Here is a 26,549-nt window from a genome sequence, read left to right as displayed (position 1 = left end):
GGCTCCTGTCCCTGCCTTGGCTGGGGGAGGAGTTGGCGAAAACAAAGCTGCTTGTTCTCTGTGGCTGCTGATGCCTCCTGGATGACAAAGATCTCTTCCATCCCCATGCACACCAAGGGCTGGGCCCTGCTTTGTGAGAGGATTTGAGTAACCAGCCAGCCCAGCACATCGCCGCTCTCCCCAGGCAAACCTCCCCAAACTTAAATACTGTTGCGCAACTCGCTGCTCATGATTCACTTTTCCCCTGCCCGCTGTGAGATCTGGAGGGCATGCATCTGCGGTGTGGTGTTGTAACTCCTGCTGCTCAGTGTTCCTGGCAAGTGGGCTCTGACAGCCAGGAAGAGGTTGTCCCCTTCCACCCCATTCTTCCTCATTCAGCGATTATCCCTCTCACGTCACATCAGTGCCCTCCTGAGATCAGGACAGAAGAACCTTGTGATGATGTGGTAGGGAGAGTTGTGAGAACTGTACAATCTCTCACTGGACATCTCCAAATCGACCAGCGCTGCGGTGATGGTTTCTCAACCAGGACCAACCCAGAGCCCTTGTCCTTGATGGGGTGTGTCCTTGGGACTGGTTCCCATGAGGGGTAACATTTAACTCAGGGCCAGTCTTAGACACCAGACAGAAAATACTTTGTCTTGTTTGCAGTGTGACTTCATACAGCTTCCTCCCTAGGATCCTAAGAGATAAACTCCTTTGAAGCCCATGAACAAGCTCTTTAGGACAAAAGGATATTGTAAGCAGTAGTGCAAACACCTAGCGATGTGCTTGTGCTCATGCACCTTTGGGGAGTGGCTGGAAGCTGCCTGCCCATTGGTCCCCACTTGGTACCCATGGCAGTGCCCTTGCTGCAGAGCTCTCCATGGGTACCAGCAGTTCTTTCCTTATCTGCCCAGTTGTGAATAGGAAGCGTTTCACATGGTGCCCTTAAACTGATCCAGCAAAGCACTAAAAATAAACCTTCGCTGTGAAGGCACAAACTCCTGCCCTGCTGTGTCAGCTCCAGGAGAGAACCCACTGACAGAGCTCAAGGCTTCTTGAGATGAAGGCTTGCTCCCCCGAACCCATGTGCCTGCAAGCAGGAGTTGTGAAGGCAGAGAAATCGAAACACAAAGGGAAGAAACCTGCGTGTTTGCCTTCAGAGCTGTGCTAGCTGTGCTTCAGGAAGGGCTGGGCAGGAGAGATGCGACTCCTGTTAAACCTTTTGAGGCAACTCATCCTGCAAACAGTGGGAAACCACTGATTGCGGAACACTTAATTATGTGAGCGAAACGCAATTGGCAGCGTGCTGGATGGCACCGCGGGACAGCGTGCGCTCGGCAAGGGCTGCTCCTCCCCACGCTGAAGCACTGAGGTTCTGGCAGCCCCTGGCTATGGGCCATCTTGCGTGGCTTCAGCACCTCGGCTCTGGTGGCACTGCCTTGCTGCACAGTGACAGTGGGAGTTGTGACCAAACCTTCGTGCGGCCAGCCCTCGCCATTCAGCTGCCTGCGTCCGTAACACACCATGGCCCCAACTACTCCCTTCCAGCCCCTTGGACAGTCTGGTTTTCACCCTCGTTTCTGGCAGAGCCTGCACAAGGCTGCTGATCGAACACCCCTCAGCACAGGACCTGGCTGCAGCTGCTCATGGGAGCCATGGCTTGTCGTGCTCAGGGACCCGGCAGCAGTGCCCCGGGCTCTGCGGTGAGGCTGCGGTGGGACTGGCGGGTCCCGGGCCCGTGGAGGCCGCCAGATGCTCCGGATCACCCCTGGGCAAAAGGGCTGCCGGGGCGCAGTGACCCTCCCCCAGGGCACCCGCCGCCAGGGGGCAGCCCCCGCCCCGTCCCGCCCCACCGGGGATCGCGCTGTGCCCTGCTCCCTTACACCCCACCCCGCCCTGTGATGTCACCCCGGGGAGGAGGGGAGACTGGCAGGCCTGTGTAGCCAATGGAAACTCGGCGAGCAAGGCAAGGAGGCGGGACTTCCGCCGGCCTGCCAGAGCAAGGGTGGGAAGGCGGGTCCACCGCCCCCACAAGCTCCGCCCCCGGCTCGCGGCCGCTAGCTCGGGTGACGTCACCGTGCGGGGGCGCGCACGCTACCGTCCCTTCTGTTCCTCCTTTGCGGCCTTATTGCCACCAGGGGGGTGCGTGTGCGTGCTGACGTCAGGGCGTGCGCGCCCCCGCCCGGAGGCCTGCGCGGTTACCGAGCGGCGCGCCCGCGCAGGCTCGGTCAGCGGCTGTGGGGAGCTGTCGCCGTCCGGGGAAGCCGCTCCGGGACGAGCCGAGTCGAGCCGAGGGGTTATGAGTCCGGGCGCTGCCGCCTCCCTGTGAGGAGCAGCGGGCCCGTGGCGGCGCGGGGAACGCGCCAGGCTCTGGGGCCGCCCCGCGACAGGAAGCCATTTTGTGGGCCCCCTCCTCCTCCTCGTCCTCCTTCGCCGCCGCCCTCGCGAGCGGCGCGGCCGTTGCTACCGGCCGGGGTGGGCGGGCGGACCCGCGGCGGGGGCGCCCGGTGAAGGCGAGGGGGTGAGCGGGGGGCCGGAGCGGGCGGCGGTGGCCGCCGCGCCTCCCCATGGCGAAGAAAACCTACGACCTGCTCTTCAAGCTGCTCCTCATCGGGGACTCGGGGGTCGGCAAGACCTGCGTGCTCTTCCGCTTCTCCGACGATGCCTTCAACACCACCTTCATCTCCACCATCGGTCAGTGCCACTTGCTGCCCCCCTCCCTTGGGGCCCGGTTCCCCGCGGCCGGCCCCCCTCTTTCCACCGTGGTGGGCGCCTGCCCGGGGCTTTACCCTGTTCTCTGCGCCCTGCCTCTCAGCTCTCGGTCGTGTTTTAAAGGTTGGACGGAGGATTCTTGAGGTCCTCTCTAACCTGGGGTTCTGTGGTATTTTGTGGGATCCTCCCCTTGTGTCACGATGTCCCCGGGGACCCCCTGTCCCCACCCTTTCACCTCCTTGCTCTCGCTGTCGACGCAGAATCCTCGCCTTGGTCACACCCGACGCCGGCTTCGCCTCTGCTGCGGGGAGAAAGGATTTGGTTTCTCTCCACAGTCGGGTGCAGCAGTTTTCCCGGTGGCCCCAGCGACCTCCCTTGGGGCATGCTGGCAGCCTGTCCCCACATGCTCTGCCAGCTCCCAGCGAGGGCCCACCTGGCTCCTTCCATCACCGGCTCATCCCCAGCTCCTGTGAGGGCGGTGGGGTGGCCATCCCTGCACAGTGTCTTCACTGCTATTGATGTGGCTTAGCAGAAATGATCACGCTCGTGGGTGGGGTCTGTTTCCTCACCCAACAAAGCTGTCCTTCCCTGTCTGCAAGCGAGCTGCTGGGCTGCTGGCAAAAGTGACCTTTCAGTGGTGCGCAGCTTCTCATTAAGGTAGTCTTCTTGACATCATGAAGGAGAGCTGTGTGTTTCGCTAGGCTTTCCTCTTTCCATTTAGTCTGTGTTGTGAGACAGGCTGTATACCTAATGTCCTTTCTCCCTAGGTTTATTGCAGCGTTTTTCTTTCTCAACATCATCTTCTTTTGCAGATGGAGAGTTCAGGTCAGCAGTTTCTAACCTTCTCAGTGAGTGACTCTGGCAATTTAAGGGAATTCATGCCTCCATTCATTCTTGCAGTACCCGTTGGTGTAATGAGTGTAGATGCCTACATCTGGAAAAAAGGAAATTTTGGCAGAGGGTTGAATTGGATCTGGCTTTCTGTGCGTGATACAAATCCCTTAAATGATTGGCCCTACAGCCATTCACCAAGGGTAGGAAAACACAGAGTGTAAATCTTAGTACTAGGTGTGTGTGCACTCCTGTGTACTTCCTCATCAGTGTTGAAATGTCACCCTAAAGTTGCATCTCAGACTATGAGATGTAAAAAGTGCTCTTAAGCAAGCCTTGGGTAATTTAAAGGGAGAGAATGTATATTTGGGGCAACTAAGTGTCAAAACACAGTTGCCTTTAAGATCTAAGATCTTAGGGTCTCAACTCATTGGTTTGCATAGTTGCTCTGGGGGATGCACATGGGAGTCACTTAATCATGTCTCTTACCATTGCATACCTTGACTAAGGAAGGCTGTATTTGTTGTGCTGCTGTGGCCATAGTTTAACTTTGCTTGGTGAATTCCCGCCTGGATCACATGGTGTTTGTTGCTTTCCGCGTTTGCTGGGAAGGTTTACTTCAGTTCTCAAAGTTAAAAATAGTCAGTGTCTCAGTTAAGAAGTCAGCGGGTGTATGGCGGCTCTCACTTCAGAGAACTTGTGCTTTCAGTGACCAGTAATTTTCAGTAATTAGTATTAGTGGTTGGTCTAACTGCAGTTGAGTGTTCAAGCAGAGTAACATCAGGTTTCATAGCAAGAGTACATGTGCGGAGTTTGGAAGCATTTTGGAGTAGTCAAACCAATTTAGACCAGTGGGTATTTATTTCTGGAGTGTATAAATTGTTTGTAGTGCATGTAGACTGACAGGCAGACAAGCTTTATTTCCTAGATTCTGAACTAAGTGTCTAGTTGTGGTGGTGGTGAACACCACTCAGTGACTAGTTGGCGTGTTGGAGCGTGTCAGACTTGAGTCTGCATAGTGGAATTTAGTAGATTTGGGGGTACAAAGAGATTTTTGTGTGTGGTGCTGAATTCCATTCCCAAATAGATCTTAAATGTATTGTTTGCTTAGTTCTTCTGGAAGTAATTGATTAAAGAGGAAACCTCTTGAGAAGGTGTCCTGTACAAGAAGTGTCAGTTGAAAGGAAGACTCTATGTTAGCATGTTTTAAAGAGCAGCCCATCCATGAAGGAAGAATTCTGAGCTCTGTTAAAATATCTGTCCACCTGGTTGTTCTCCTTGTTGTTACAATAAAGCAACTGAGTAATCTGTGTGAAAGTAATGTTATTTCAAAGTGCTACTGATAACTACAGTGATTAGAATTTCTCAGATTCTCCTCTACTGCAGCAGTGACGCCAGCAATGGCAATCCAGAAATGTGGAAAGGTGCTTTGCCTGCTGGGACCTGCTGCGAAGAATCCCACCACAGCAGCTACACAACTTGGGCTGCTTTTGCAGCTGGAAGCGGAGAGTTTCAGGAAAAACCTCAGGCAGAGTCTTTGACCTGTAGCAACAAGGAAATGCTATTTCCAAAGCACTTGTGTACACAGTAGATGACATTGAAGGTGACTGGCTGAATCTCTCCTTACTTTTGGAAAAAAAAAATACCTGGTAGCTTGTTAGCTCTGATTCATGCTTCTGTGTTTGCACTGAGCTCCACCAAGAACCTGAGATAGCTGAGCATGTAAAATGTGTTCCTTGCCATAAGCAGGGGCTGCTGTTAGATTGTTACAGGAAAAGGGTCTCAAAGAACACTGAAACTAGCCTGTGTGTTAGTTTCATCTTCACACATTTTAAGAACGGATTAAGCATGATCCATGGGGGCAGTTTGGGTATAATTTACTGTATGTGTGATTTGGTATGCTCTCTTCCACGTTTGACTTTGAATCACTTCAGTCCAATATTTCCTGCTAAACCAGCAGTTAAGCTTTTGGATGTGCTGAGGTGTGCGTGTGAATGGTTTCATTACCCTGCCTAGAGGTACTATAAATATCCTGATGGCTCTTCTGCAAGAATCCCTAAGTCATTGTAACCTCCCTGGAGGGAGCAGGGGCCTTGTCTTCAAGTGCTGTGTCGCTGTTTTCAGGGTAGAGAGGGAACAAATTTTAGAAGAAGTAATGTTATCACAAACAGTTTTTAGTTTTAATGACTTTTTGATAATTATGTGGTGCAAAAATAATTTTTAGGGTGTCTATTTTTATTTCTTTTTTTAGAAGTTGTGCTGACTCTCCGGTTTTGCTCTGTGGATACTTTATTCTTGGGTCAAGTCTGGTGATGGTTGTTTGTTTCGGCACTGGTGCTGTTCCCTGGAAGGCTTCTCTTAATGGGCTGCTGCCCAGCCTCCCCTCTCTGCCAGTTTGAGTACTTCATTGCTGCCTCTCATGCTTCCAGCAGGTTTCCTTTATTTTTCATGTTAAAAGTACAAGTAACTTTCAGTCAGGGTATACCCGATATCTTAATCTTTTTTAGTAATTTATTTTTATATTGGCATTCAGTGTGTTAAGTTGATGACAGTTTGAAGTGCAGAGTGGTCTGCTTGAGCTCAGTGGTACGCTTTGCTTTGGGAAGCTCTGTAGAGTGGGCAGTTTAAGTGCTGGCCTTTCCCTGAGCCCAGGCAGGTAGAGAGGACTGCCCTTGCCAGGATGGCTGTCTGAAAGCTTGAATGTCAAAACTGGGCTCAAGCATATAATTGCTATTGTTTGACTAAGTAGAATGCAAATAAAGATGAGTCACAAAATATGCTTTCCCATGAAATCTGACTGCCTCTAGTCCTGTGCTCAAGAGAACAAAGCGTAGGTGATCATGGTGAGGTTTCCTCTGAATGCTGCTGGTGCAGGTGAAGCTGTCATGGATCTAACCTGTACTCAAGGTGTGGCTGTGTTCTGTGTTTCTGGTCTTTGCTCATGCTGACGGCAGCTCTATAAATCCAGACAGAGAGAAAGCAGTGTGGGGTTTTGAGGTCTGAACACAGCAAGGTTTTTATGCCAAAGCTGTGTTAGGATGGTGCAAAACCATGTTGGTTTAAATGCAAAGGTGTAAGAAAACTATATTTTTAATAGTTTAAAATCTCTTTTTCTTTTTTTTTTTATTTCTTTGGCCTTTATTAGGAGTGATTATGAGTTGTTAACCACTTGCTTTGTAATTGCATACTAATACTTTTAAGCAGTTAAGTTGTTTTAACGTCCATCATCAGATAACTCAAATAGCAAATAAAACAAGTTACTTCTCATATATAAATATTCCATTTTAAGTTGGAAGCTGAGGATGTAAGTATTCAAGGCCAGGTTGGATGGGGCTTTGAGCTGCCTGGTCTGGTGGAAGGTGTCTTTGCCTATGGTGGAGAGTTTGGAACTAGATGATCTCTTACGGTCCCTTCCAACCCATTCTATGATCTTATGAGGACTATAGGATATATTGAAAAGGAAGGAGTCCCAGATAGAGAAAGGGGGGGAAAAATAGTAGATTGTGGGAAAACAAACTAGGTGCAAATTATGTTTTGAATTGTGAAAATGCTTTTAGCTGTATGGTGGTTGCAATGAAGCTTGAAAAACAAGTGGTTTCTGGGGTCAAAAAGAAAAAGTACTGCTACAGTAGTTGGACATACCAGCTTGCTTTTTCCTTGTATTCCTGTTTTTTCCTCAAATCTTGTAGGGACAGTGAGCAGCTTTGAGTTTGGTTTATGTTCTCAGGCTGTGGGTTCAGCCTGTGTGACTCCTGGTGTGGAGCAAACGTATTAGGAAAAAACCATGAACCAATAAACCACACCCCCAAGCAAAACCCTGACCTCAACTTCTGCTTGGTCATTCCCATGCTATGGGGTCTGGAAATAACCAGGCAGCAAGAGATGCAAAAGTCATTTCCATGTACTGGTAGCTGAGCTGTAAAACCTGCCTTCATGGGGTGGTTTTTGGAGGGGAAAACACAAATAGGTTCAGAATGCAAGTAGAAAATGGAAGAGGATGCCTTGGTGGGTGATGGACATAATGCTTTGGATGCGGTCTTCACCTTTGGAATCCCATCTGCTCTTGGATGCTGGAGGTTGAACAAGTGTTATTTGGCCTGAGGAGGGTGGTTCTCCTCAGCTCTGGTTTCTGAGGCACCCAGGAGAAGGGCTGCAGAGGGGATTGGATTTACAGCATGGTATGGTATGGTTGAGGGAGGTTTGGGGTTTGTCTTTTCTTGATTTTTTCTTAATCTAGGGCCATGGCTAACAAGCAGCAGTTCTGCTTGCATGTGCCTTGCAGCACTGATGGGAAGTGTGTGGTGAAGGCTGAGGAACTAGGCAGGCTGGAAACTGATTTTTTTAACATTGATATGTTTTCAGCTGGGCTGGATCACTTCCCTGATCTGGCTTCTTGGATTACCATATAAATCTGTACTGGCATAATGCGGAGCGAAGCTCGGGACATAGAAGCATTGGGATAGGGGATATGGAGAGGTTACTTATGAAAATTCATTTCAAGGTGTTTGTTTCACACTAACAAAGCGCTTGACAGCAGTGCTGTTGCCTAGTGTTCCCTGCTCCCAGTATGAAACAGCCCCAAACCTAGTCCTGCTGCTGTCGTTGCGTCAGGGCCAGAACAGTTGTCGATGGGTGAGAACCAGGCTGCTGAACTCCTTCCTTGGGCACGTACCCGCGCAGTGGCAGCACAGGACACAGAAGCCCTGCTGCTCCTTTTTCTGTCTGTCCTTGCACTGACACGCTATTTATGTTCAACTGAAACTAATAGGCAGCTGTTACCTAAATGTGCTAAGTATGATCCAAAGACATGGAGACAAATGGGAAGGAGTGAGTGGAGGTTGGCTGCTCTACTTAAGCCAGCACCATGTCCAGGAGGAGACTAAACCGTCGCTTCAACAGTAAGTGACAGAGATAAAGAGTGGATGAAGTCACTAACATTTCCTAGATTAAAGTGTGTTATGGGTTTGGAGTGCAGGCCTGGGGCTTCTTGTGACAGGCTGCCCATATAATCCATGGTCTGCTCTTGAATTTCACAAGACCAAATGTGAAATGCCTGTTGAAGTTGGCAGAAAACCTACTCGGGATCTGTGAAGCAGGGGTACAGCCTTCAGTTTAAGAAATCAACTACTTTTTAGTACCTTGTTGAGTGATAAGCACAACTGAGGGGCACAGAGAAGGGATTTCCTCTTGAGTTCTCGATTTACCTTTGTCAAAATAAAACCTGCTACTCCCCCTCTTTATCCTGAGAACAGGTTTAATCTTCTCTACCCTTAAACTTGATATTTAATTAGAGAATTGGTTGTGAGTCTATTGATAAATACTTCATAGGGGATAGGAAGGACTGTTTTAGGTTGTGTTAGGCAGATGTTGCTGCCTCTAGTCCAGCAGAGCTGCATGTGTGGGGTTTTGTCTTGGCAGGCCACGCTGACTGTACCTGCTCCTGGGGGCCCTCAGGAGCAGGGTGTGGGCTGCTTCCACCCTTTGGTGGCAACCACTTGCTCCTGCGCTCCTCCTTTCTGGAGCTGTGGAAAGGCAGCATGTTCTTGCTTGTTAGTGGTGCAGTGGAGGGAGAGCTGGAGAATCTTGGGAGGGATAGTGGCTGGGAGTGGGCTGCGCCTGCCAGGGCACTTCATCCTGCCTGGGGTTGAGAAATGCCCAGGAAAGATACTGGATGAAAGCAGGTTACATGGATTCTCCTGGCTGTGGCAACTGGTGCCTGTTTTGCTACATGACCTTCTGATGACACATGGAGAAGGGTTTCAGTCTGTGTTGATTTTGTGTAACCCTAGCAAGGGGGTAAGGTACTTCTGAACTCTTTTGTGGAAAACCAGCTTATGAAATTCCTTGTGCTGTGGGAAGTCACTGTCTGGCCCTCGGGAAAGAGGAGAGAGACCAGAGCTGCTGCAACAAGTTGTCTTGAATGTTTAGTGTTTCGGTAGAACTTAACTGTGTGGGTTTTTCTTTCTGGCGTGGGTTTAACTAGAAGTTTTGTGTGGGTTTAACTAAAGTCTCTGCATGTTTTTGTTCTGTGCTGTAGCTAAAACTACTCAGGGCTTTCTTTTCCTTTGGGATTGGGTCTTTTATCTGTGTAACCTGCAGAAATACCGATTTGTGTCTTGCATTTCTAAACTCTGACTTAATGCTCTCAGAGGGAGGACTGCTGGCTTGGTTGCTGTTGAGTATGGAATTCCTACACGGACATCCATACTTGGACAGCTTCTTTCTTGAGAATGCTTTTCAAACTGGTCCTGTCATATTTGCACTAATGATCAGCTCTACAGATACTAGATACGGTGAAGCAGTGTTGGACTGGGGGAGTGCTGGAAATAGTCTCTTCCTGGTAACATGGGTCTGATGTGGGTGCTGCTTTGTGTACTGGGAGTTCCTTTAGTACTGCAGCCTGATAGGGCTGCAATCCACTTTGTCCTCAGTGGGGGCCACGTTGGCCCACGGTCTAAACTTCAGAATCTCGGAAGATGATGTTACAGAGGTAGTATTGTGGTAACTCCAGGGGTTCACCCATTATAGGTCAGGGTGCAGTACCACTTGCTCACCTGTCTTTTGATTTACGAGGCTGTTGGAAGGTTCATTAGAACTGGTCTGGTCAAGTTGTCTCAGCTGTGGCTCATGGAATTGAACTTGCCTGTGTCTTTCATGGCACCATTCACTGAATGGTCCCAAATAAGTTACTCTGCCCCCTGAGGTGGTTATGTCTTGACTTTCACCATCATTTTAGTCTTTTCAAGTAACTTTAGGTACCTGGACATCCAAATTAACCTGTTGATATTGGACCTGTTCATGTGCCAAGCGTCACCTCCTGCCCTTCTAATCACAGGCATGTTACCCGTTCTTCCTTACCACCAAATCTCACCAGCAGCTGAGTTCCCTGTGGGTAACTAACTTGGCTGCGCTTCCTACATTGTTCTGCTACTGCAGATCCACAGTAAATGTCTGAGCTTTGGTAATTTAATAAAGTTGAAGATGTTGGTAGCAGTATTGAGATGTCCCCAGTTCCTCAATTTCCCACTTTCCAAGGCTTGCTTCAGTCTACATCTTAAGCTTTTGCTGTCCTTTGCTGAAATGGGATTCCTCTAGCATAACTATCTTGTTAAAAGCTGACCTGTCTGCACAGGCTCTCTGGGCTCCTGTAATGGGGGGAAACAAACTAAGAAACTCCATCCATCCAAAGAAGGCAGTGCATACACATGCCTCTGTCACTTGACAGGAAGCTTAGATTGTAGACTGTCTAATTGTTGGTTAAATGAATCCCACTAATGCTCCAGTTTCACTAAATGTATTGTGAAGTGCTTCCATCTCAACATAACTTTTTGATCTTGACAATAAGCAACAGATTTTTAATGTGTGTGGTTGTTTGGTTTTTGTCTACTCAAGTTTCTGATGAAAACAGGTAATTACTGGCTAGTTCCTTGGGATTTATACCCAGTGTTGGTGTGCCTGGAACAGCATGGACCAGAAATGGGAGTTCTCTGGAAGGTCTGAGTCTTCTTATTCCTACTTCAGTGAGCAGAGATGCTGGAGGTTTGCGTGGAAGTGGATTCAGTCTCCACTGCTGCAGTGTTAGACCGCTCAGACATAGCAGCCATGTGCCACAGGGCTTGTGTTCCAGCGCACTTGAGGCCTTGACCCAGCTGGAGAACCAGGGGGATGTGGCTGCCCAGGTTTGGGGCCTGGGTGTTGACTGCAGTGCTGCTGGAGGCTGCTGCTGGGGTCAAGCAGCAATGGATGAAAGTCACAACAGAAAAAATCCTGCCTGGGTACTGGGGAAAGAATTGCAAGGGAGGAGGTTGCATGACTGGAACAGAAATGCAGAGAGATGTGAAATTGCTGTCCCTAGGGTAATGAGAATATTTCTAGAAGAGAGCCAAGGCAGCTCAAGTTAACATAGCCTTGCTGTGGGATGCTAGAAGCACAAGCTCCATGCTCCACAGCCTGCCTTAGTCTTACTGTTGGTCCTGGGTTGAAGGTCCCAATTACCAGTGTGGGTCAGAGCTGCTGTCAGACTGGCCAAAAGCCCAGAGCTGGATGCAGGACTGCGGGGTGTGGGGGTGTGTGTCTCATGAGAGCAGAGCAGTGAGAGTGTTGGAGAGGCACTCTTCATCAGGGACTGTAGTGATAGGATAAGGGGTAGTAGGTTTAAATTTAAACAGGGGAAGTTCAGGTTAGATATAAGGAAGAAGTTCTTTACTGTGGGAGTAGTGAGGCACTGGAACAGGTTGCCTAAAGAAATGGTGAATGCTCCATCCCTGGCAGTGTTGAAGGCCAGGTTGGACAGCGACTTGGGCGACATGGTCTTGTGTGAGGCATCGCTGCCCATGGCAGGGGACGTTTGGAACTGGGTGATCTTAAGGTCTCTTCCAACCCAAACTATTCTTTGATTCTCTGAATCCCCTCCCTCAACCTTCTGGTCATGCTGCTGGTGATGCAGCCGAGGACACAGTTGGTTTCTGGGCTCAAGCACATACTGCTGGGTCACGTCGAGTTGCAATGTTGGCTGACAAGAAGCGTCTCCCTCCAGTCTCAGTCCAGTCTCTGCCCAGCCTGTATGTGTGCTTGGGATTGCCCAGACCCAGGCACAGGACCTTGCACTTGTCCTTGTTGAACCTCATGAGGTTTTCATGGTCCTGATGTTACTTCTCTGACATAGCCCATTTCGATATTAGGGTGTGATGCTTTGTTGCAAAACAGATGTGGGATAGTGGGAGCTAGAGCAGGTCTTTTGCTGAGGTGGAATTGCTGACTGTGACCACTTTTGCCTTGGGAAATGGGTTTATTCCATGACAACTGAAATGGGAGTCTGCTGTGTGCCTTGAAGGTGAGCATCCATTCTCAGCATCTTGAGGCACAAGGCCTTTTCACTGGAGGTGAAAGTTTGCAAGGTGCTAGGTTGAGGCTTTGTTTTTCTTGCAGGTGAGGTATAGCTACTGTGTTTCAGTATACAGCAAGCTGGAGAATCCAAACCAGTCTTACAGCCTCCAGTGCTGCCCTGGGAGAAGCCCATGGCTTGCGGCAACAGTAACTTTTGTGCCTAGGTCTGTTGTGTGACATTCTTCCAGCTATTTCCAGCCTTTCAAACGTCCATAATTCCTGTTTTTCAGGCTCTTCCTGTGAGTTCAATTTGAGTGTCATAGTATCAGTAATAGCTGAAAAAGGTGATAAAGCTTACTGATAAAGTATCACCTTTGGGCAATATGTGACAATAGGCCTTCCTTCTTTCCTTTCCTTTTTAAGGTCAAACTTTTTTTTTCCTTTTTCCTTCTAATTAGCCTGACAGCACTACCATTTATCTTCTCACCCACTGGAGAACATAGAGGCTGGGTAGAAACATCTGTTATTACAATACTTGATCTCCTCCAAGAGTATGGAGATGGAGGACCGTTCATGGTCATGCTGTGCCGCATAGCTCGAGGTGTAGAAATTGTCTAATGGATTCCTAGAATGTGTGTAAACCAAAGGGAAGTACCTGCTGCTGTGCTTTGGCTCCATGAAATCTCTGTGTTTCTTGATGGTGAATAAAGCTTTTTCTGAGACTGAGGTATTGAAGTTGATATTTAGTAAATGAAGATACTGTAAATCATGTGGTGACTGCTTCAGTTAAGTATGCGCTGAAGTGTACTAATGTAGCACAGGCAGTGGAGCTTCAGAGTTGGAGTGTACTACGTTTAACTCTGGACACAATGCTGTTCTTCAGACACTGTGTAAGAAATAATAGGTATGTCCTTACCCAGCAATTCTGCAGTGAAAGTTTTGCACAGAAAGGTCTGGGTCACAGCTGATCTCCAGCCCTCTTTTAAATGGGAATGATGCTAAGACAGCATCTCAGACTGCAGGCCTGAATGCTTTAATAATGTCAGTATGCATCTAATGCCAGCAGCAACACTGCTTGCTGCTGTGGTGCAGTCTGAATAGCTTGACTTAGGATACTTTCATAAATAATGGTAGTATTTTCTGTTTGTAATGAAGGAAATGTGGCTGTCCCATGCCTGACAGTGTTCGAGGCTAGGTTGGACGGGTTTTTGAGGAAACTGCTCAGTGGAAGGTGTTCCTGCCCATGAAAGGTGTCCCTGCCCATGGGAGATGGGTCAGACAAGATGATCTTTAAGGTCCTTTCCAACCCAAATCATTTGATGATTCTATGAAACCTGGTTTTCCAGCAGTAAGTAGAAGCAGATGCTTTCTTTTCAGTGATTTCGAAAAGGCAGCTGGCAGGCTGTATCAACAGAGAAGACATTTGAAAATGCACCACCTGGCCCCAGTAAAGCTGCATCGACTTTGAAAAACTTCAGACATATTGTGAAGTGTATAAAGCATTACAGGCTTTCACTTCCCAAATATTCCTAATAACTGCATCATGCAAATGAATGTCAGAATCCGTTTGGGAGCAACTGGAGAATCTCCAGCTCCTCAGCTTTGCTTGTAGAAGTTGAAAATTCTAGTGTGGCTTGTTCACCTGTGGTGGTGTTTCAGTGTATTTAGTGGCTTTCCTCTGCTAGTGTGGCCTGGAAATGTAAGGGATGGACTCTCTTCCACTGGAAGTTCTGGCATTCCAGTTCTTGAAACAAGAGGAATCTGATGTGAGCTTCTGCACTGCAGTAAGTCGGAAGCTGAGAAGGCAGAGGGCTGCTGGGCTTATCCTGAGCTTCTGACTGTTCGTAATGAGCTGAATCTTTTTAATACCTCAAAGATGTAGGACCTGATTTTTTAGGAAAGCGGATGCTTTTCCTGAATGAATCTGCTTCCCTTTGCTTATATATTATCTGTCTTGTCAATCTGCTGATTAGGGATTAGCCAGTGTAAATGTTAAACTTGAATTTACTTTTGTGTAATTTGAGAACAAAATTACTGTTATGGCAAGTAGTGACAAATATCCTGTTTCATAAAAAAAGTGGCTTATGTGAAAGCAGGTTCATGGACTATATTTAATTTTCTAGCTGACAAATACAGCATAAGTAGACTAAGATGTGCATGAAAACTGATCTCATCATCTGTAATTGAACTTAAACATACTTAGTGCACATCCTTGGTGGTTTAGGGTAGAATTCTGATTAGTTGTGAATTTGTGTGTGGACTACTGGCTTTCTGGAGTCCAGACCTTACCCTGCCATGATTTGAGGTATGGGACCTGATGGGCTTCACTGAAAAGGAATTCCCAAGCACATGGTGGCCTCTCTGAAAATCCATCTTGGTAGAGGTGGCTGGCAGAATGCTGCTGTGTGCACCAGGAGTTTATTAAATATATTAGAAAATGGAAGATGTAATGGCAGAGAATTAAATCAGCCCTGGAACTTGGACTTAACTGACACTAAGCAGAGGTTATGGCTTCATGGGAATAACTCTGAAGTAAGTACTGTTTCTTTCCAGAGCTTCATTTCCTTTCTTTTCCCCTTACTACCTTATGAATAAAACCCTTATTGTCTCTTTTGTCTCCTGGTATGCATAAAACATCACTAAAATAGTTCCTTTGTTCGTTTTCTTTTGTTTTGTTTGTGGGAGCCTTGTGTAAGGTTTAGCTGCTGGAATAACAAAGTGATAAAGTTTCTTTTTTCTGGAAGAAGTAGCTGCTTGTGTTGAAGCTGTGCGTGGTCTTGCAGATAGAAGCGGCAGTGTAGGTGGTGTCAACAGGAAGCTTTAGTTTTATTTCCAAGCAGGGATTTTCTTACATTTAAATTTGACCTGTACTTTCACATGATGTCTGAAGCTCCTTCCCTGGATGAAATATAGTTAAATGAAGAGAGATCCTGTGTGGGGACCCTCAGTGGTTTAGCTCCTTGCTCTCTGTGATCATCTCAGATATTTCAGCACAGTGTGCTGCTTTGAGGACTGCTCAATACTGAGTGTTACGGGCTAGACAAAAGTCAGATTAATGCATATGAATGAGAAGAAGGCAGCTTAGGAGGAGAGGCTTTGTGATTGGTTCTGGCCTGAGAAACATCTTCTGTCCCTATTGTACGTGACAGGTTACTTGCACTGAAGTGAGACTCTGAATCTTTGTCATTGTCTGGGATCTCAGTTTTAGTCTGGCTGGCATGGATGTCAGGTAGACTTCACCCTGAATGCATGGCAGTTTTGTTTTGAGCATGTCTGCTGAGTTGGTGCTTAACTTAAACATGCCAGATGCTTACTGTTGGAAACGGCTGTCAACTTGCTGTCCAGAACCTCATCCTGCCTTCATTTCACTGGGAAATGGTCCTTGCCCTGGTTATCTTCCGAACTTTGTCCAGGCTCTGATATGGGGAGTGCCAGCTCTGAAATCAAAGCCATGCCACAAGCACTTGGCCCAGTGGCTGAAGTTCTGGTCCCAGAAACTTCCCTTACCATTGGCTGAGTGGCTGTTGGATGAGGACACTGTGTGTTGTTCAGCATTTTGCACCCTGCAGAGTTTATGCCCAGAGTGCCCTGCCCTGGTGCTTTGCCAGAGGTAGAAACCCACGTTGTTCTTTTGTACTGCTTCAGCTGTCTCTGTCATTTTAAATCACCAGTGGTATATTTGCTAATCACCCAAAACTGGCTTGAATTGCTGAGGCATGAATGTGTGTGACATCGTCACTGCTTTTGAACATGGAGGAGGATACAATGCCTCTCAAGGAAAGGTTACTAGAAACCAGGTTGTTCTGAACACTTGTGGAGTTACCTTTAGTTGTTAAGAAGCTCTTCTCTACAGACCTCCAGTCAGGCACCTCTAATTAGTGGGTTTAAGCTCATTTATCTTAGTCCCTCCATTGGAGGGGTCATTATCTTCACATAAAAGTTGTATTTTATACTAATACTTGCAAATAAACTTTCTTACTAGCTTTTTGTTTCCAGGTCAGTGTTTAAATATATGCAGCAGGTGGAGTAAGGGAGCTGGGACTGGAGAGACACATAGAATTCTTGGTAGGTCAATGCCATGTCATTGTAGAATGAGGCAGTGCCATTTTAAAAGTCTTTCAAACAGGTATATTTGATAGGACCTCAGCTACATCTGTGTTCAGAATGGCATTGGTGCCTTTCTTACCTTCTGATTGTTTGGATTTGCTATTTTAATTCCAGGTGTGGGGTTGAACAGCACTTCACATTGTAATCCATCTATTAAACATCCGAACAATGCCACTTGAGAAGAAACAGCTTTGTGAAATTCTTGATGTATTGATACTCTTTGCTTCCTTACAGCCTTGTGGCTTCTGCTACCTAGGAAGAAAAGTCTTGCTGCTTGTGTTCCAGCTAGCATAAAGATTTATGTGTGCAAGTATCTAGTGCATAATAGCAGGGAGCAGACTTCTTTCTGTTGGGAGTAAAGTGGAATGAAAAAGATGTCAAAGTTTACTTCTGAAGATGATTAATTTTTTGAATATAGGTGATGAACAGTGGTGGGATGGAAGGTCACAGTTGCTATGTAGGTGCAGTGACCTGCTGTATGGAGAAGAGACAAGCCATAGCCTCTGTCTCCTTGATGATTTGGTTTTTGAATTTTTTTTTTAATACTGCCCCCAAGTGTGCTTAGAATTTCTTTAGCAATATTGGATTTTTTAGTGATTTACTCCATAATTAACATGTAGGTGTTAACTTGCAATTTTAATATAAATCTGTGAAGAATGACTGTTGAGGAAGTTTCAGGTGAGAGTAGTGAGAACATTTTTAGTGCGCTAGGAGGCTGCAGTCTTGACCTAGATTTAATATGCGTCCTTGAGTTAAATTGTTGCTTGAAAGCAGCTTGCATGCTTATGACTTGTGATAGAGTCCTCAGATCACAGAATGGTTTAAGATGGAAGGGACCTTAAAGCTTATCCATTTCCAACCCTCTGCCATGGGCAGGGACACCTTCCACTAGACCAGGTTGCTGCAAGCCCTGTCCAACCTGGCCTTGAACACTGCCAGGGATGGGGCAGCCACAGCTTCTCTGGGCAACCTGTGCCAGGGCCTCAGCACCCTCACAGGGAAGAACTTCTGCCTAAGATCTCATCTCAATCTCCCCTCTGTCAATGTAAAGCCATTCCCTCTTGTCCTGTCCCTACAGGCCCCTGTCAAAAGCCCCTGTTCAGATTTCTTGTTGGCCCCATTAGGCACTGGAAGATGCTCTAAGGTCTCCTTCTCTAGGCTGAACAAGCCCAGCTCTCTCAGCCTGTCTCCATAACAGAAGTACTCCAGCCCTCTGAGCATCTATGTGGCCTCCTCTGGACTTGCTCCAAAAGCTCCACGTCCTTCTTGTGTTGGTTGTCTGCCACTTTGAAGTGGAACAGGAACACTTCAGAAAGAACTTTGTGTTTGGAAAGTGTCCTTCACTCTTGTAATTCTGAATCTTGTAAATCTGAGCATGGCTGTTCATCTCTGGTGGCTGTGGGTGGGATGTGAAGCAGGCTGCCTGGGAAGCTCTGGTGAGGCAGCTGCTGATAGGGAGACAGCAGTGCAGCATGAAGATCCCCCAGTGTGGAGACATGGATAAATTCACAACATGTGGCCTTTCCCTGATAGGAGGTCAGGCTGGATAACAATGACCTTCCATTGTTTGGGGGGATTAAGCCAGGTATTTTTGGGGGTTATGAGCTAGAGGACTGGATTTGTCACCAAAATGAATACTGAGCTCAGTCCTGTATCGGTTAATGTTGATTTGCATAGAGCAAACGTCCCTGCAATGCTGAGTTGTATTTGTTCATGATGTGTGGCAGCATTTGGAAGCACAACAAACGCAGGCATCTGGAATGGAAGAATGTAGGTCATGCTAAGGAGCTGCTGTCTCACGGGATTGTCATCTGCTTTGTTAGGAATAGATTAATTGGTAGGAGGCAATCTGGCAACAGTGCTGATGCTGATGTCCTGCATCCTCCCTTATATTACCAGCTCCAGAATTTATCTGTATTGATGTGGTATTAGTGAAACATAGCCTACAAATACGGTTTTGAAAGATGCTGCAAAATCACACTGAAAAACTGAAGATTCAGGAAGGATTGTTTGGATTTTGAAAATCTACTGCATTCCTGAATACAGATGCTAGCATTAAATGAGCAGTTTATCGTGATGCATGCCACACTAGCCAATGCCAACTTTACAGTGAGAAAGTTCTGCTTCTACTTACTGTTCTTGATACTTGATCTACAAACCCACCAATTTTCAGGATATTTCAGGTACCATGGACCCCAAGCAGTCAAAGGTACAGCTGTTCCCCTGGTGGGTTCTGGGCTTGCTACTGAGGAAAACAGTTCTGTGTAGCTGTTGCTGTTGAGGTGGTGTGGACTGGGGCTGGTGACCTTGAGGTAAAGCAATGAACCAAGTTTACCCAAGTGGCAGTTCATGAGGATACTAAAAGGGAGTAGGTTACTTGACAGGAGAGCCTGCTGGGTGATAGACTCCATCTGAGAGTGGGGCAGTTGACACCAGTGACTAGATGTATGGGGAAGAGGAGTGGAAAAAAATTGTAACAGTAATCACGTCATCATTTGTGGCTGGTGGAATTAAAGTAATTAAATCACTTCTTTCTGTTACCACTGTCCTTCCATGCCCAGCTCGGTCACAACTGTGCTTTCAAACATGGCACTCTTTTTCCCTTTCCAAGTTGTTGTAGAACTTCCTTAAACTAGAGTTAACCAAGTGTCCCTTTCCTGAGGTTTCATGTGAGGCATGTGTTACTTTATTTAGATGCAACTTGTGGTGCTCTGTAAATGCTGAATTGTCACGACTTGAAACCTTGCAGAGCAGGATGAGTGAGTTCTTGCTGCTGCTCTAATTTGCACGCTCCCACTGAGAAAAAAAACTGCAGAGAAGATGAAATGCTGAAACACATGAATTCATTGGATTTCTGGTTTACTGCTGCATAAATTTATAGTCTGCTTGTGGCTAGAGTTCTTTGTTACACTTCTGGTCACTGAAGGTCAAAAATGATAGAATTAAAGGTTTAGAAGAAGACAGCAGGGACAGCCAGGAGGCCACTTTGGTGTCACTGGCTCTGTGGTTCCTGATATGCTCTCTGTTGGTTCTGGGGGTCTGCTGCTGGTTCTCCTCATAGCCTTCTTCAGGTGGTGGCTCTGGGAGTCCTGCACTGCCTTGATTCATTTTTTGAGACCCTTTAACTCCAATGGCTGAGGCTTCGCTCTGGGTCCTGGTGCTGGGCTGCTGTGTCTGAACAAGTTATGTGGGTGCTCCCTAGCCTGGAGTTTAATAGGAGTCCTGAATCACTGCAGCTTGGGAAAATGTAAGGAAACTGTTGTGTAAGTTTCTGTCATGGATGACTGTAGTCTTTTTTGGATGGGTTTGTTTTTTTTGGCAAGCATTTACTTTAGGTCTGACCAGTGTGGTGATAGCCTTTAGTTAAACTGCATGCGAGTCTGCAACATGGGCTAACATAACCACTCAGTGTTGTCTGTCATCTATGGCCAGTGGGTACATTATTTTATAGCATTATTTTATAACTTAATTTTGCAGCACTGTGCATGGCATTATCTTGGGCTAAGAGCAGCAACTGGGTAGGTTGCCTGGCTCCATGTGTTCAGGTGGTGAGAGATACCCATATGCCTCCTCTGTTCTCCATCCACATCTGGCTATGGTATTTGATTACACAGCTTAGCTAGAATTCTTTGGAAAGCAGCTTACAAGCTTCTTGCTGTGTTAGGATATATCATTTTGTTTTTGCAGAGAAACTTAACATTACCTTGAGGGCAGAACAGTAACTCAGTCACTGCCTGATGGTTTCTACCTGGTACATTTTTGTTCTCCATTTGTTTTTTCCCTCCCATCTGTTCCCTTCTGCCAACATTACAGGCAGGTTCAGAGATATCTTATTTTTTGAAGAAAGTTATATTGCTCTGCTATTAAACTTATTCTTAGTTTTCTTTCATATAAGTGCTTCATTTTTGCTTTGTCTTACAGCAGTGCTTGCTGTAGTGGATGATGTCATGGAATCACAGAATGGTTGGGGTTGGAAGTGACTTCTGGAGATCATCCAGTCCCATGCCCTTACTAAAGCAGGCTCACCTAGAGAAGGTTGTACAGCATTGCGTCCAGACAGGTTTTGACTATCTCCACACAAGGAGACTTGACAGCCTCTTCCAGTGATGTTCTAGTGCTCCTTTGCCTCAAAGTAAAGAAGTTCTTCATATCCTTGTGGAACTTCCCGTGTTTCAGTCTGTGCCCATTGCCCCTTATCCTGTTGCTGGGCACCACTGAAAAGAGTCTAACCAATCCTCTTGACACCCACCCTTAAGATATTTGTATGCATTGATGAGATCCCCTCTCAGTTGTCTCTACTCCAGGCTGAACAGGCCCATCTCTCTAAGCCTGTCTCCATGGGAGAGATGCTCTGGTCCTTTAATCATCTTCGTACCCCTCCACTGGCCCACCCTGTCCGGGAGCTCCATGTCTTTCTTAATCTGGGAAGCCCAAAACTGGACACACCAGGGCAGAGTAGAGATCACCTTCCTCTTCTTGGTGGCTACACTCTTCTTAATGCACCCTAGGACACCATTGACCTTCTTGGCCACTCAAGCACACTGCTGCTGTCTCATGGGTAGCTTGGTGTCAACCAAGACGCCACAGTCCCTGTCTGCAGAGGTGCTTTCAGGCATGTCAACCCCTGCCTTGTACTGGTGTGGGGTTAATTCATTAAGTTTGTTGAACTTCATGAGGTCCCTCTCTACCCAGCTCTCCAGCCTGTCCTGGTCTTGCTGAATGGCAGCACAGCTTTCTGGTGGATCTGCCACTCTTCTCAAACTTGCTGAGGGTGCACTCTGTCCCTTCATCCAGATCATTCATGAGTAAGTTGATAAGACTGGACCCAGTCCTGACTCCTGGGAAGGCCACTAGCTACAGGCCTCCAGCCAGACACCAGACTACTGATGACAACCCTCTGAGCTCTGCCACACAGCCAGTTCCCAATCCACCTCACTGTCCCCTCATCTAAACCACGTGTCCTGAGCTTACCTGTTAGGAGGAGGTTACAGGAGACAGTGTCAAAAGCCCTGCTTGAAGTCCAGGTAGACAGCATGTTACTCTTCCCTCATCTATCTAGGTGGTCATTCCATCATAGAAGGCTATTATATTGGTCGTTCAGCTTTTGGAGGTATCTGCAGTACTTGGTGTACTTGCGGGTCTTAGCATGAGGTCAAGGAAAATGAATCAGAAGGAAAAGTCTTGCTGGAGAGTGTAACTTGCTCTGTGTGTCAGTCTTGAGCTGTTCTTGTAGCTGTTTTTATTCAAATGAAGACAATAAAATTGACTTGAGAGATGTAAGTATCTTGCCCCAGCTTTTGTAAGGGGAGGAACTGCTGCTGGGGTTGCAGTTGTAACTGTATTAACCAGACCTTGGCTGTCTGTGTAGAGCTTTGTTTCTGGCAAAGCAACTCCTTCTTTTCCCCACCCTCTTCCCTGGCTCCATGCTTGCAGGAGAGCACAGTGTGGGCAAGCCCTGGCATAAAACCTGAAGGTACTCAGCTCTGAAACGAGCTACCATGGGATTACCTGTCCTGAGACCTCTGCAGCCTCCATGGGCTGTCTGACCTGATCTGCATCCTGTGGTATGGTAGTGTTGTGGTGGGTGATCCATGACTGACTGCGGCTGTATGGGAAAGCTCTGGAAGAGGTCAGTGGGGCTGGGACACTGCACAGGCCCTGAGGACTAGTGTGGGTTTTGCAGAATTTGGTTCAGTCATCCTGGTTTCTGTCTTTCCAAAGCAAGAGGGGAGCAGTTTATGTCGAAGTTGTGTGTTAAACAATACTGGTTTTTCTATTCAAAGAATTCATTGCCCCACATAAGCATAGAAAAGATGCAGACAAGTACTGATACACATACAAGTAAGTGTATATGGGAGGCTGCAGATAGGTCTGTTGTACATATGTGTACACAAACACAAAAGAAGATCAGTAGATAAGCCTGCATTTTAAGTGGGCTTTTTCCTGAAAGAGGAAGACTAGCTGTCTTATTTACTCAGTTACTATCTTGTTTGCTCATGAGATTAAATGTATTTGAAAGCTGGAGTGGAGGGTGGATTCAGTGCTGTAAAACTGAGAGGTGTGGAGCTGCCTTGATAATTCTGCACGGTCCTGCAAAGGCGTGAGCAAAGTTAGGATTACCTGGTAGGTTTGTACAAACAACACTGATGTTTGCATCCTGTCAGGCTCTAAAGCATTGATAGGCTTCTCATTTTCATAGAATCACAGAATGGTTTCGGTTGGAAGGGATACTAAAGCTCATCCTCTGCTATGGAGACAGGCTGAGCGAGCTGGGTTTGTTCAGCATGGAAAAGAGAAGGTTAGGTGGAGAACTTAGAGCATCTTCCAGTGCCTAAAGGGGTTGACAGGAAAGCTCAGAGGGGCTTTTGGCAAGGACCTGTGGGAACAGGACAAGGGGGAATGGCTTTAACCTGACAGAGGGGAGATTTAGATGAGATATTACACTTGTGTTGGGCTTTCTTGGGAAAGAGTACATTGACGCCTGCAGCTTCCTTCCAGAATATTTGTTCTTAGCTGCTTCATTGATAACAAATGTTCATGTCTGCTAAATTTTGGTAAAATAACATTCTGAAGTGTTACAACTTGTTTGCAAGACACTGACTTTGGAGAGTTTATAATTCTGGACTTTATACCTTTGGGAGGTTTAATACTGGGAGGGCTGGAGGAATTGCCTCCTTATTAGTGTTGTGCTCTAGACATTAATGCAATTTATGAAGCAGTAGCCGGCTTAGGAGTTTTAGAGTCATATTCTGCATTAAGGCGTTAAGCTTAAGAGAGACTTGCAATATAATAAACCTGTTTTGGGAATTGTGGGATTTCATGATCAAACAGTTCTGTGAAAAAAGACTGGACAAAGGTCTCTACCCCAAAGTTAACTTGGTAGTTTTTAAAGTTTCTGGGCTTAGCTATAACTGTATTTTCCTGCTGTTGGTATATTTGCTTTTACTACTTTTTTTGAGTTTTAAATAAAAGCATTTTAGGGCTGTGTATTGAGCCCTACTGTAAGCTGTAAACCTATGTGAAAGATACGGATTTTCCTCTGTGCTGGCAGCACTGCGCTAACTACAGGTATGCTGCAGTTTGTATACTCCTGTAATAATCTTTGTATTAATGTGCCGTAAGTCATGAGGTTGTGTTCTTTCTTACTTGGTGAACTTGATAGTCGTTAATTCAAAGTAAGTTAGCAGATTTCTTTCTGCCTAGTCAGTTGCTTTCTTTACTTTACACTGGGATTTCTAAAGTTGGGCAGTAAAGATAAAGGTTGATATCTTTTTGTGCCTCTGAAAGCGTTTGCAGGAGCTCCACCTGGCTCTGATTCAGTTGTTTGAAGTGGGGTAGTGGGGGGAGATTGAAGTGCACCTTCCAGCCAAATGAGAAAGGGCTGTAACTCAGGCTGGGAACCTTCCCTTCCACTCCCAGTGCTCATCAGAGAATCTGAGCATGGCCTGAGTTCTGCCATGATAATTCTGCAGTTCAGCTTAAGAGTGTTTAGGTACATTCTCAAGTAAAACACTTGCTGTTGTCAGAGCCTATAGCACAAAGGCAGGCAGCTTCATGAAGTCACAGAATGCTTGGTTTGGAAGGGATCTTCCACCAGAGACATATTGCTCCAAGCCCTGTCCAGCCTGGCCTTGAACACTGCCAGGGATGGGTCAGCTGCAGCTTCTCTGGGCAACCTGTGCCAGAGCCTCACCGCCCTCACAGGGAAGAACTTTCTAGTACCTCATCTAAATCCACCCTCTGTCAGCTTGCAGACACAAGACTTGAGTATGAATTTGTGCACGTTTGCTTTTCTTTCCCAAGTTGAAGTAGAGTTGCAAAGCAAATGAAATACACTTATTTACATGCTGCTTATGGTCTTCATTTGGTGGCAACTCAACATGCAGGTTGGCTATCGGGCTTCCATTGCCGCAGCATTGCCTGTCTCTTGCCCTACATTCCGCTTCCTCCCTCTCAGCGCCCTCACCAAGCTGAATGGTGTCTTTGTTTGGAAAGAATGCAAGCAAAATTCGTGCTGTCTGAAAAGGGCCAGCTCATCATTTGTAGCTCTGCAGTGGACTGGAAAATAACTTTTTCTCCCTCTCTCTTTCATTTTGTCTTTCCTGTTTCAAGAATCATTGGTTTGTGATTTACCAATAGCAGAGTGATCTTTACAAAACATTGACAGTGGCTTGGGAAGGTATAAAATGACCTGTAACTGTTTGTATGCAGTGATTATGGATTTAAAACACACTGTTCTGCTGACGCAGGTCCTGGGTCTTCATTAACGTCTTTCATCTGAGAGTGATGGAAACACAGAACTGTTGAGCAAATAAGTCTGTATTCACCAGGGCATTCAGATGTTTAAACCTACACAAATAAAACTGGAATGCTTTGTTGGGAGTCTCTGACAATAACTTCTGCTGATGGATGAAGGGATAGAAGAGCTTGACTTCAGTGGCCTGATGCACAAGTGTGACCTTCCAGCTCCTGAAGCTCCTCTTGGTTTGCATTTTCACAGTCACTAGGCAGAAGTGACTTTCAGTGTTCATGTAAGGGCTAATCTTGTTTGCATACACCATGAGATCAACCAGTGGCCCTCCTAAAGCCTTGATACTCAAAGGCCAGTAGCATGAAGAATCCATAAATAGCTTCTACCTGTTTTTAAAACCATGAGTTCAGTTTTTGTACAGATGTGGGCCTGTATATTGCTGTAAGCAACTGGTAGAACTTGAAATTTGAAGGAAAGCCAGACTTGATTCAGAAACCTGGGATCATCTGCCTGTAAGGAGACTTCATTGTTAGACTGTGGATAACAAACACTTCCAATTTTTTGTTTGAAAGTGTGGAGTTACGTAAGTGTTGAAAGGGCTGCTGGTATGCTCCCAGGTTTTTCAGTGAATTCCAGTTTGCCCTGTTGAAGTTGATGAATATCTTATCAACACTTAATGAGGGAGCAATTTCGTTTTCATCTCTAATTCATTAGTTGTGTCATTATCCACCTTTGATAGTACTATGTCCGTTCTGCATGCCATTCAATTTTTATATCCATTACCCTTTTAAACCCTTTCCTGAACTTAATGTTACTGGAAACTCCCTGTACCTGTAACCTTGTTCTCTCTGGAGCCTTTGGGACTTCCTTGGAGATACCTAGAACCAAACAGGATTTACAGAGGTGCAGAGGTCTCATTTTTTCCAGTCTGTTAGAACTACTTTGAAAGTATTTGGAGGCAAATAGTCATTGCTATTTATAACAGTCTTTATGTTATAAAGGCTGAACTAGTATTATGCTGGAATGGAAGCTGAGCGTAACATGGGATTAGAGATTTATATTATCCCCGAATACTAGAGTTAGCAAAATCCCTCTCTGTGCAGAGAAGAGTTAATTTCCTTGGCTGGTTAATAGCTTACTTTATCTTGGCGTATAAAAAGTGGCTGTCAAACATCCTGCTTTATCTGGGCAGAACCTAAAAGTACGTGTTGCTCTATAAAATACTTTTATGATCTTTTGTCAACTGCTCTGTTCATTTGTTTGATAGCGTTGCTGTGGAACACTGCGTAGTAGCAAACAGTTTGGTTAAATGCTGCAAAATACAGGGGTAGTTGAGTGGATTTGGAGCAGTTTTGTGTGTTGGCTGTTAATCATTCAACGGGTTTGTTTTTCAAACCATATATATGATGCTCGCTGTATTGATTCATAAGTTTGGGTGATGAAGTACTGCTGGCTAACTGGAAGAAACAATGGAGCACTGACCAGAACTCAAGGTCTGAAGGTCCCAAGCTGACATCTTAGAATTGGTGGACTCCCTCAGCCTTAGGTCACTGTAATGTTTTAAATCCTTATAATTGGGGAATTTTCCCAGAATCACAGAACGGTTTGGGTTGTAAGGGACCTTAAAGCTCATCTAGTTCCAAGCCCCTGCCCTGGGCAGGGACACCTTCTACTAGACCAGGTTGCTCCAAGCTCAGTCCAGCCTGGCTTTTAACACTGCCAGGGATGGGGCAGACACAGCTTCTGTGGGCAACCTGTGCCAGGGCCTCAGCACCCTCACAGGGAAGGGCTTCTGACTAATGTCTAGCCTGTGTCTCCCCTCTGTCAGTTTAAAGCC

At 46.4% G+C, this 26,549-nt stretch overlaps 1 protein-coding gene and 1 long non-coding RNA gene across 2 annotated transcripts in view; both read left to right on the top strand.

Annotated features, from left to right (window-relative positions):
• The first annotated feature begins 2,235 nt into the window (after positions 1-2,235).
• Positions 2,236-26,549, top strand: part of RAB10 (RAB10, member RAS oncogene family) — a 48,237-nt gene continuing 23,923 nt past the window's right edge. The window contains exon 1 of the mRNA XM_061350214.1: positions 2,236-2,679. Coding sequence (XP_061206198.1) covers positions 2,553-2,679 — 127 coding nt within the window. The 5' untranslated portion in view covers positions 2,236-2,552. The remainder of the gene's footprint in view (positions 2,680-26,549) is intronic.
• Positions 2,703-5,174, top strand: LOC133210637 (uncharacterized). Its single transcript, XR_009724974.1, has 2 exons — positions 2,703-3,731; positions 4,640-5,174. It is a non-coding gene; the product is annotated as an uncharacterized LOC133210637 (long non-coding RNA).

The sequence above is a fragment of the Neopsephotus bourkii genome, unplaced genomic scaffold (genome assembly GCF_033783945.1).
Source record: "Neopsephotus bourkii isolate Nb327-2 ecotype Australia unplaced genomic scaffold, CSIRO-AGI_Nbou_v1 NB_481, whole genome shotgun sequence".
Classification (NCBI taxonomy): domain Eukaryota; kingdom Metazoa; phylum Chordata; class Aves; order Psittaciformes; family Psittacidae; genus Neopsephotus; species Neopsephotus bourkii.
The sequence above is the reverse complement of the archived record's forward strand: the minus strand, read 5'-3'. Positions and strand labels throughout refer to the sequence as shown.